This window comes from Myotis lucifugus, unplaced genomic scaffold (genome assembly GCF_000147115.1).
Source record: "Myotis lucifugus unplaced genomic scaffold, Myoluc2.0 scaffold_53, whole genome shotgun sequence".
Lineage (NCBI taxonomy): Eukaryota > Metazoa > Chordata > Mammalia > Chiroptera > Vespertilionidae > Myotis > Myotis lucifugus.
The window spans coordinates 592,808-604,927 of NW_005871101.1; the positions used below are offsets into that span (position 1 = coordinate 592,808).

The following is a 12,120-nucleotide window of genomic DNA, read 5'->3' on the forward strand; positions in this document are numbered from 1 at the left end:
CATTCCTTTGTTGCTATCTTGTAGTTTCTAGGCCATTACAGGCTAACAGCAGCCCATTAATATCAACTCGTCAAAATAATTCAATCTGCTGACCTAAAATGGCCTGCAATTTATTAAGGGCTACAAAAGGCATGTTTCAAAACATGTTTCACACGAATACACATCAATAGATGTTAGTAAGCTCTGTACAGCTATATTCCTTAATAGTGACACGTCACTGCCTTTATTTTTTCTCTGTTTCCCTGGGTTTTATGGTGTGTGTGTGTGTGTGTGTGTGTGTGTGTGTGTGTGAGAGAGAGAGAGAGAGAGAGAGAGAGAGTAGTGTGAATATCCTACATTATTGAAGTGATGTTTGGGAATAGAGGATGTTCAAAAACAGGAATGGATAGCATGTGCCCTCACTCCACCAAGAACACCGAGTCCTGTCATGTCTATGCAGAAGCAGCTGAAGCAGATGGCATCGTGTGGGGACACCTGAGGCAGGGCAGGTGTGTTCCTTGCACTGGTTTGCATGTTAATGAGCGTCCCCATATGCAGGCTGAGCATGAAAAGTGCCAAGAGCCATTTCCAAAACCCCAGTGAGGAAAGGAGTGAAATGCCTGCCCTGTCCCCAGCTGCATTCGGACCTCCGACTTGTGATGGATCAGGCTGCAGTACTTTACGGTTAGGGTTCTTTTCTAAGAAATAGAATGTCAACATAGCTACTGATAAAACTCTTTACGTAGAATAAAGAATAAAAAATTCCTAGTTTCAATTTTTTGTTCAAACTGGATTTCGTTGTTGATATATTAAAGAAATTTATTTATATTCAAAGGAAGGCTGGCTAGAGTCTCCGGAGGCCACCTGAGGACCTTGAGACCTACCATTCTTCTGCTTTGCTTTCAAGTATAGACAGGGAGTCTCCTCTTCAAGCTCTTCCCAGGCTTCCAGATTTCTGTTTGCCCGCCTCTATTTTAGTGGCCTTGACTCAGTCTGATCTGATTGAGGAAAAACGGTGAGGAAAATGCTACCCAATTCTGTTTGGTTATTCATTTTTAAATAGACAGAAATTCTATGTTCACATAGAAGTACTGTAATCTGAATTCTACTTTTGGCTTAATTAAGATATCAAATAGTTCATTTACCACCCCTCACCTCGGCCTGTGCCTGGACATGTTATCCTGAGGCTGACTAAGCTGGCAGTAGCCTTTATTTTGTAGGCTGAATTTTTATGCTCCCTTTCTAAGAAATAGAAATGCTTTTTCCCCATTAATCAGGGATTGGAGGCAGGCATCATTAGCTCTATTTTGTAGAGAGAGACACTAAGACAAAAAAGAAGTTCAGGGACATGCCTCTAGGCATCTAGAAACTCAGTAGCAGGTCTGGGATTACAGCACAGACTTACCATCCTGGCTGGGAACTCAACTGCTTTCTGGTAATGAAGGTGAGGTAAAAATGCCACGCTCCCAACCAGGGTGATCATGCCATCAGGGACTATTCCAGGGAAAGAAACAAGGGCAACTAATCCTGAGGCTGTCTTGTAGGCCCTGAGCTAGTTGCCTGACGTGTATTTCTTTTTTATTTTTTTTATTTTGTTTTATTGCTTAAAGTATTACAAAGAGTAGTACATATGTCTCCTTTTTTTCCCCCTTGTCCTTCCCCCAGCCTCCCCTACTCCCCAGTGTCTTGTGTCCATTGGTTATGCTTACATGCATGCACACAAGTCCTTCGGTTGATCTCTTACCCCCAACCCCCAACCCTCCCCGGAATTCCCGCTGTAGTTTGACAGTCTGTTCGATGCTGCTCTGCCTCTGTGTCTATTTCATTTAATTCAGCAATCTGCTCTGAGAAATATAAGCAGAGCTTGTTCTGTAATAGGCATGCTTAAGCAAGTCCCTTCCTCCCACAGTGGTCATGCAACCTGCCCACTTTTATTAGTTGGCTGGTGTGTATTTCTCAGGGTTACTTTATACAGATTGCCGTCTGTCCCTCTCCAACAGACAGCTGCAGTCACACTACTCACATTACAAAGCCCCTCTGATTCTGCTGCTGAAGGGAAAGTGTTAGGAGCTCAAGGGCTGAGTTAAACGGAGCAAGTGGTAATATCCACTCAATTAGAGCCCTCTGCCTAGCCCCATTCTGCTGGAGCTTTATTTTAAAATACACTAGCTGTTTGACTAAAGCTGAACAACAGATGAACCATAAATGCATTCCTGGAACTTAACTTCCCCTTGCCGCAGTGCTGTGTACAATTACCAGGAACATGGACCCAGGAGGGTCAGGACAAGAACCAGCATCAAGTCAAATTCTGTGAGGCCAGCATAACATTTCATTTCAGTAACACAGACAAATGCATCTTCAGAACCATCAGTACAGTGTTACAACCTTAAAATGCACGAGCTGACCTTGTTATTCTAATCCCTGTATTAGGTTAGCACAGAATTATGAAAATGTTTACTTTGGGTTTTATTTTTCTCGCATACACAGGAATCAAAGACATTCCGACCTTCTGTGCTCGATCTGTTAAGAATAATGCACTTAATCACTCTATAAACAAATTAAATATAATTTTATTTTTCTGTTGGGAGTTAAATTCTCTTGTGTTGTCTGTTTATTATTTCACATTAATTTATTTTCTCAAAAGATTAACTCCTTAAAGATAGCCCACATACCTCAGAAGACCTAGCACATTGTAGTAATCCAAGAAAAAAAATGTATGATTGTGTGATGATCATCTAACTCTTGGGGCTAAACTTAGTCCTGTACAAATAAAGCTCAGCTTTGAGGCTGCCACATAAATGTGTAGCCAGTGACCTTAGACTGAAAACCTGTGGGTCAAAAGCCTCATTACATGGGAAACAAATGTCCTTTTCAAGGGGGAAGCACACTCAACACAGCAACTCCCGGGGATCTGGATGGATTCTCAGTTGATTTAGTTCGAGGCAGGGATTTGGAAAAGATGCCCTTTTGGGTTCCTTACTATTGACATGAAATAGCCTCCCCTTTAAATAGAGAAATACATCAAGTAGCAGAATAGAGACACCATTTACTTGAGAAAGACCCAGGGCCCATTTTGGTGCTTTGGAGTCTATACCCTTGGTTTCTATCCAGTCCTGAGTGCTTATCTTTAGTCCCCATCCTTCCTAAGGCTTTCTTACATGAGATCATAAGATCTGGACCCTTTTAAGACTCAAGTAATCTGTTACCTTCTCTAAAAAGCCTCCTCTGTTCATCTAATTTTAAGGGTATAATAGATGCTATTCTCTTTCCTCCCCCAATGCTGTGCATATTGTCAGTCTTTAAGCTTTCTACATCGTGAGTCACCTGAATGTGTCTGTCCCTTCTTCCTATGCCCCACCTTAAGGGCAGGGCTCTACCTTGGTCACCCTTGTCTAGCCAATTTGCAAGTACAGTTTCTTTGTGTGTATAAAACTCCTAATAATTATAAGTTGAAATCAGTCAATCTATCAAAAACAATACATTTTTTCACCTAGACAGTGGAAGACTTTGGTAGCTATCCTATCATCATGAAAAAATTTTCACTTTTTATTCAAGAACCAAATAATGTAGACAAAAACCTCAATGCCTGGGACTTTGCAGATTCTCAATAGAAAGTTTGAAAATAAATTTTTGGCCCAACATTATATTTAGAATTCTCTGGGTCATTTCAGATGTTCTGATTGACAGGTACATAAATGAATGTAATAAATCAGCATATCAGAGATGCAGAACCCTAGGCATTTTGGACTCTTAAGGAAAGTTGGTATTTTTCTTATTATTTTCTTACTTGTCTAAAGCAGAAGCTAAAATATGAAGAAAAAAGAGGTAACATGCCATTTAAAAATATATTTTTATTGATTTCAGAGAGGAAGGGAGAGGGAGAGAGAGACACAGAAACATCAGTGATGAAAGAGAATCATTGATTGGCTGCCTTCCACACGCCCCCCCACCCTTCCCCACTGGGGACTAAGGCCACAACCCAGCATGCACCCCAATCCCACATCGAACCTCAACCTCCTGGTTCACAGGTTGATGCTCAACCACTGACCCACACAGGCTGGGCAGGTAACACGCCATTTTTAACAAGAGATTTTTTTGGGGGTAAAGAATTTAGCTCACAAATGATCTACAACATAGTTGTTTTAAGATAAAAATGGTGGAAGAACCTCAGAGTTCATCTTCTAGTTCAACCTCTATTTTATGGATGAGGGAAAAGTTAAGACCAATAGTTTAGTCACCAAAATCAGCTCACCTCTTTAATCTGACAAATACCTAGCATGGAGTTATTAATTTTTATTGTGCTTCTGTTGCAAAATATGTCGTACGACTAAGATTACTTCCATAGCTGTCTAGGATAACTATACAACTTGGGTATAGCAGCTCTACTTTCAAATGCCCAGTGACTGGTGAGTAGTCAATTAAAATGACAAGTCAATCTCTGGTTCTCACCGTGGCCATAGCAGGACATATATTTTTGCTACATCCATAAACAGACTTATTAGTGGTTACTGAAATCAATACATATGCTAAACATGTGTACACTTGCTCCAAAACCTGTAACTAGAAACCACTCTAGCAACAAGTTCAATGAAAAAGGCAACTGCCACTGTGGAAGTCATTGTTCCTGTCAACTGAGCAGGCCAGGGGCAAGTCCTAAAGAACCCGCAGAGAACTAGCACTGACAAAACTGTGCTAATAAGCTGTATCCAACTCAAATGGTTTCTCCCTGATCCTCATGAGTCAAGGTCCAAAGTTAAAGGCTTGGATTCAAGGTGTCATTCACTGCAAGAGTTCAGTTTCAAGACACTAAGGAAGGTCATCTTTAAACTCAATTAGGCCAAGTTTCATCCTATTAAATCCCAGGAATATTACTCCACAATGAGAATTTATTATGCTCTATATTCCCATCACTTTAATAACTTTCTGAGAGAACTGACAAATCTAATTTTAAAAAAGATAAATCTGGATTTTAGCTCATAAAATTAAGAAAAATACTGTTCCTAATGGTAAGTTTTCTTAAATTGCCATTTAAATTTAGGCAAGTCATTTATTTGATTAAAAGGTCAGTCTTGAGTGCTTTTTTTGGGGGTGGGGGGGAAGAACGTACATTGATTACTAGATTCTGCACTATTTTCTGTCTGGCATGTTTAAATGTCTCACGACAACATGCTCATTTGGACCAGTGCTCACAGAGCTTTTGTTCTGAGCATCTGCACGAGGCACCACGCAGGTGGCTGCCTGCACAGAACAGGACTGCAGCCGGACAGAGGTGGCTGACGTGGTGCAGAGCTGTCACTCTAGTACAACTAAAGGCGTTCTCTATGGCAGGTTCTCCCTACCACCAATGGAAGCCAAAAGCCCAGGAAAAAACATTAAGGGTCATTTATAAGTTCTCTCAACTGCTAGCTTTACATATTATCATGCTTTCTGTTAGTCCAGAATTCCTATTCTTGCCAGCCTTCTCTAGTTTGATGAGTCCCCTGCCAGTAAAATAACGAGGCTGGGAAAACGCATCCACAGTCACATAGCCCAGTGAGATGAATGATCTGGTCTTTGAGAGAGTATGCCTTCATCTCTAATGAGCCTATCAAAAGAAGCCCCACTTCTCTGGGCTCGCTTCACCAGGACTAGTTTCCAGTAGGACCATCATTTCTTGTTCTTCTGTATTCAAACTACTGGGTTTGACAGGTCTTCAGAGTCAAGTTCAAATGTCACCTGTTTGAAAAGCCACTCCTGATCTTTGTAACCAGATGGTCTCTGCTTCCTTCAAACTCGCAGAGCACTTTTCTCCTACATCGGCCTCCTCCATACCCCAGAACTCTTTTATTCCAATGACAAATTGGAAAAAAAAATGTTCTATGACCATTTGTGGGTTGATATAATGCTCCTGGAGGCAGAGCCTCGATTTTTCCTTGACCCACTGAAGACCCACTTCAAACAGCGCCATCCACACCGCAGAATCCCACTGCACTGAAAGGAATCAGAGCTCTGGAGTAGAGTGGAGGGGGTGGCTGGACAAAGGCTCTGTGCTCCCTAAAGCCAGCTCTCCACATGAAGGAATGGGACACTCTAATGCATGTAGGGGAAATGACAGAAATACCCCACCCTGACACTGGTTCTGTGCGTCAGCAGGTGTGCCACAGGGAAGCAGCAACATGTGTCTGGCCCACCTCTTCACCTGATTTCTTTGATTTGGACTTTTGGTAATAGAACATTCTGTCATTAACGTTTGTTCTGCATCTGAATTATTCTTAAATACAGGTCAGCCGCCCATCTTATGATCGGCCATTTTCAGAGGAAATGAAGTCAGGTTAAATAAATACTACGTGAAGGGCTGGATGTGATTTCTGTGGCCAAGAGTGTTTCCTGGGCTTGGAGTCTTATGAAGAATCTCCTATTTGCTCTGGTTAATTCGATATTGCATTGCCCACAGTTAGAGTGTAATCCCCATCTGTAAATCACCGCAGCTATTTCAGATTGGTAAACATGTTTGTCCTGATGGTTACTGAATATTTAAAGAGGTAACATCTCTTTCTGGGTCTTATTTCCCTCTGCACTTGTGACTAATTTAATGCTATTACATAGTGTAGACATGAATTCGACAATTTTCTTCTTAGATAATTTCTCTCCATCATCTGATGTTGTGAAAGAAGAAACAAACACATATATTATCACATGTAGGGAAATCAGGATCTTTAGAATGTTGGTTTAGAAATTCCAAGTGAGGACTAGAAGGTATAACTTTGAGTAAAAAAATGCAGGACCTAAAGACATAGGAAATCTTTCCACAAAGACGAAGACTGTTTTTGGAGCACAGATAAACCAGAGGGCTTCATCCCAAAGCCAAAGCTACAGCCTTCCCCGCGCCGCTGCCCCGCCCCGCCCCGCCCTACCTCTTGTTCCTGTCCTCCAGCTGCAGGGTGTACACCGTGTCCTCAGCAGCGTGCGTCTTGGCATTGCTGTCTCCCCACTTCAGCTTCAGGCTCTGAGGCCCAGCCGCAGCACACTCGAGCCTAGGAGGCAAGGGTGGTAATGGCCGAGTTTTTGCTTTAATGAACTGACTAAAGGGTCCAGCTCCAATTTCATTTATGGCCTGAATCCTGATCCTGGAAAAATAAAGAAAGAAAAGTATTATAGGTTTAAGAAACAGGAATTCCTCATATGAAATAAACATTCTGTGGAGTATTTATTACTCACCCCTAAAGCAATATCATGGAATCAGAAAAACAAATCAAAGTAATTCAGGACAAATAGAAAACTGGGCAGGTAGGGGGACAGATTATACTCTCTGTCTAAAAAATAGCAAAAAAATTAAAAAGTGAAGCACATCAGCAAGATAACCCTCAGTTCCTTAATTTAAAAAAAAGGAAAAGGCTGTTGACTGAGGTAAGACATCCTAAAGACATGCTTCTGTAGTTTGCTCAGCCATCCTTGAGCTGCTTCACAGTCAGTTTTGGAAGTAAGTGGGCTATCTATATCTATTAAGAGGTAATATGCTAATTGGTCCTAACGGTGTTCCAGTCACAACCATTCAACAGGCTGTGCACGCACACAGGAGCTGGTGGGCGGGGATGGGGGCGGGGACTTGCGCCACCAGGACATGAGGCTGCTGCTGGGGGCGGCCCCCCCAGAGGAGGCACATGCAGGTCTGCTGTGCCACCTGGCCTGGAGGGGGTGAGGGCATCAGTTTGGGGGCGGGGCCTTGGTGGAGAGCTCTCAGCACTCCTGTGCTGGGGTCTGAAGGCACGGAGAGGAAGGGAGAACAGATGTGCAGTTAGGGGGTTTAGGCCAGGAGGGGAGAGCAGATAGGCAGTTAGGGGGATCAGGCCAGGAGGGGAGAGCAGATAGGAAGTTAGGGGGATCAGGCCAGGAGGGGAGAGCAGATAGGCAGTTAGGGGGATCAGGCCAGGAGGGGAGAGCAGTTAGGGCCATCAGGCAGGCAGGAGAGCAGTTAGGGGCATCAGGCAGGCAGGCAGGTGAGCGCTTAGGATCCAGTGGTTCTGGATTGCGAGAGGGATCCCAGATTGGAGAGGGTGCAGGCCAGGCTGAGGGGACCCCTCCGCCCCCCATGCACGAATTTCGTGCACCAGGCCTCTAGTAAAAAATAAATGGAAGAGAGAACAAATGAGTCTCCTTCAGTTCATAAAACAAAGGAAAACGGCTCTTCCACAGGGCATTCCCCTCCCTTTTCCAGCTCAGCCAGCATCTCTGCTAGTCCTTCCCCAGAGCCAAGCGCTGACAGTGCTGGTTACAGGGTGAGGTACAGATGTGCAAAAATCTCCACTGGACGTTTACCCTGGGCTGTGTTATGGGTAATAAAGATGTTAACACTGCCCTCATGGTCTAGGATTAACAACCAATATAGTTACAGTGCATATGAAAATTAATATCCTATTATTTCTATTGTTCTTGTTCCTTTATTTCCTTCCCAGGTGACTGAAATGGTTCTGTGAGGTCATCATACAACACATTGACGGCACTGCTCCATCCTCATCCTCGACCCCTCTTTCTGCAGTGACAGAATGTTCTTGAAGCTTGTTTCCTCCTGACATTTGGAGGCGTTCTCCTCTACTCAGACCAAAGGGCTCACGCACAGCCCCTCCCTCCCTCTGCTCTCCTTCCCTTCTCCTGTACAATATGGGCATTTCTCTTGGTAGCCTCAGACATCTCCACAGCTTCACCCACTTCAAGACTACTCCAGGTCTGCATCTCTTTCTCCTCATGCCCGTGACAGGGCCTCCAATGGAACCTCCACCAGAACGCCTGCTAGCTAGGTACTGGGCAGTGTGGTGTCACATTGAAACTTGAATTGAATTTGAAAGTGTTTTAAAGCACATGATAATAAAAAATATAGTCAAAGAGATAAATTCTTAGGAAACAGATTAGTTTAAAATATTCCTATAATTTAGGTTTATGCACTTCTCATTTACAACAATTATTGCTTATATATATTATATATATCAAATATATATAATGATAATAGGAATATCACTTAAGTATTACTATAGCTAATGAAGCCTGTGACCTCAAAAGGGCATTAATTCTTCAAATGTAAAGATTACATAATTTAGCAAGTCATTATAATAATACTAGAAGCCCAGTGCATGAGATTCGTGTCGTTGGCGCGGAAGGGGTGGGGGGTGGGGGGGAAGTCCCTCAGCCCAGCCTGTTCCCTCTTGCAGTCCGGGAGCCCTCAAGGGATGTCCAACTGATGGCTTAGGCTCGTTCACCAATGCAGTCAGACATCCTTAGTCCAGCTTCTGGGCTTCTGGCTGAGCGCTGCTTCCCCTGTGGAAGCGCACTGACCACCAGGGGGCAGCTCCTGCATTGAGTGTCTGCCCCCTGGTGGTCAGTGCACATCATAGTGACCAGTTGTTCTGCTGTTTGGTTGATTTGCATATTACCCTTTTATATAGGATGCCTGTAGATTGCTAAGAAGAAAACAAACAAACCAGATTAATTTCAGGTGAGAAGGAACTCACTCCACCCTGTCTCTCCACTGAATGAAGCTATTAAACCCGGACAAAATAAATGAGCAGCTGTTTAAGAACTCCAAAAAGGAAGTAGCAGCTGGAGAATTTGGAGAAGAATTTGAACTATCAGCAGACCAGCAATGAGTTTACCATTTCCTCCTCCATTGTCCCCCCACTGGACTCAATGTGACCTGAAATCCAGGAGCAGACATTGGCATAGACAGAGTTCCAGGAGAAGCCTGGCTCAGAGAGAGGGAAGGCAGCTTCTGGATGCTTACAGTCAATGGGGAAAATACCCTGTTTCTCTTTTTCCTTTTCAACTTTCTTTCATTCCCTAACCCTTAGCCAATTCATCATATTAACAGCCTAAAGAAGAAAAAAAATAAAAAAATCATATAAATTGATACAAAAAAGCATCCGATGAAATCTAACACCTATTCATAATAAAAGCTCTCAGCAAACTAGGGACAGGGGGAACTTCCTTGACCTGACAGACCATCTTTAGAAATACCTACAGCTAATATTGGACTTAATGGTAAAAGACTAAATGATTTCTCTTTAAGATCAGGAACAAGGCAAGGATGTCTACTTTCATCATTCCTAGTCAATATCATGTACTAAAAGTCCTACAGAATATGTGTGTGTGGGGGGAGGGGGGTGGGAGGAGGAGGCGGGCAGGGAAGGCATAGAGATACGGAAAAAAAACAAAACAAAACTGAAACTTCAAGACACTGATGAAAATATTATAGAGAGAAACATAGTGTGTTCATGAATTATAAAACTCTACACAGAAAAAAAATGTTAAGTCTCCCCCAATTGTGCTATACACATAATGAAATTCTAACAAAATTCCAGCAGGATTCTTTTCAGTAGATATAGGTAAGTTCATTCTAAAAGTTATGTGAAAAAGCAAAAGAACTAAAATGGCTGATACAAATTTGAAAAATAAGAATAAAGTTAGAACAACCATGCTACCTGACTTAGGACATACTATAAAGCTACAGTAATCAAGACAGTGCGGTACTGGTAAAGAGACAGACTCATAGATCAATATAACAGAATAGAGATTCCAGAAATAGACCCAGGAAAATATGGCCAATTGACTTTTGACAAATGTGCAAAAGTAATTCAATGGAGAAAGAATAGTCTTCTTAACAAATGGTGCAGAACCAATAGGATTTCAATAGGAAAAAAAGAAATCTCAATAGAAAGCTCACCTTATGCTAAACTTCATTCAGAATGGATCACAGAGCGAACATTTAGGTAAAGAGTTTTTAAAAAGGATGTGAAAACATGATTCATTAAAACAAACAAACAAACAAACAAAACCCCTGAAAAACTGGGCTTCATAAAAATTAAAAACTTTTGCACTCTTAGGAGAATGAAGACAAGCAACCGACTGGGACAAAATATGTGCAAATTATATACTGACAAAGAAATTGTATCCAGAATATATAAAGGCCTCTAAACGCAACAGTAAGAAAATAAACCACCCAATTGCAAAAATGGCAAAAGACTGGAACAAACATTCCATTAAAGAGGATAAACACATGGCAAACAATCACATGAAAAGATATTCAACACCAGTAGCCATTAGGAAAATGTAAATTAAAACGATAATGAGATACCACCATGTCCCTATTAAAATAGCTAAAATAAAAAAAAATACTTAATACCATGCTGGCAAAGATAAGGGGCAAATGAATTTCTCATATTTTGCTGTTGAGAATACAAAATGATAGCCACAATCGAAAACAGTTTTCCTATAAGGTTTCTGATAAAGTTTAGCATACACTTATCAAATGACCCAGCAATCCAACTTCTTGGTCTTTACTCTAGAAATATCAAAATGTATGTAAACATAAAAACTTGAACACAAATGATATCCGCTCTATTCATAATCACCTAAAACTGGAGGAATATCTGCCTCATAATTTAGAATGTAGCCAATACTCATCTCTGATTAAGTAGAGCAAAAATTCCATTAAAGAGCCTTACTGTTCCCAGATCCTCTTATACCAGAGGCTACATCAGATCTCTTGTAGACAATGCAAGTTTCTCAATGTAACACTGGAAGACTAAAAGCAACTCTTCCCTGTCTCTCCACATGAGTCTTATAAAATAGATTTATGGTATTAATACAAGAGTATTTTTCTATGATTGGAAAATAAGACATTTTTCTGCAACTGGAGAAGAAAAATCTTTTTTTAAAGGTGGTAATCATGGTAGTAGAAATTACTACCCTTTTTCCCTTTTCAGGAAAAGGGAATTAAGGCTTAGCCCTTCTCAAAGTTGTAATATATTTCCTCATCTACCAGGTTTATATTAATATCTTTCTAGTGTCCCGATTGCCATTCCTTCTCTTTATTCCAGGCAGGTATTCCTAGAGCCTGGAGGTCAAGATGCTTTCTTCCATCTGCTTACCTATAGACCTAAGGAGCTCACCTCATATTTTGCTTTGTGCAGCCCAAACAGCCAAAGGATAAGTGGAGAGGAAGACAGCCATTCACAGAAGACAGGGGAAAGCCACAGGGAGTAGGGGAACAAAAGGGAGAAAGAGGAAAACAGATTTTCACAGGGGATAGAGGATTCTGCCACAGAGGACGGGAGGCGGGGTTTGAAGCTGCTATAGTTACCAGTTACCAATAAGAAGGGATTTCAAAAGACA

At 41.7% G+C, this 12,120-nt stretch overlaps 1 protein-coding gene across 6 annotated transcripts in view; it reads right to left on the reverse strand.

Moving 5' to 3' along the window:
* The window catches only part of FNDC3B (fibronectin type III domain containing 3B), a 264,375-nt gene that overhangs the window by 24,506 nt on the left and 227,749 nt on the right, over window positions 1-12,120 (reverse strand). For all 6 annotated transcript variants that reach the window (XM_023753884.1, XM_023753878.1, XM_023753881.1 and 3 more), the window contains one exon: window positions 6,873-7,085. In XM_023753884.1, coding sequence (XP_023609652.1) covers window positions 6,873-7,085 — 213 coding nt within the window. The remainder of the gene's footprint in view (window positions 1-6,872; window positions 7,086-12,120) is intronic.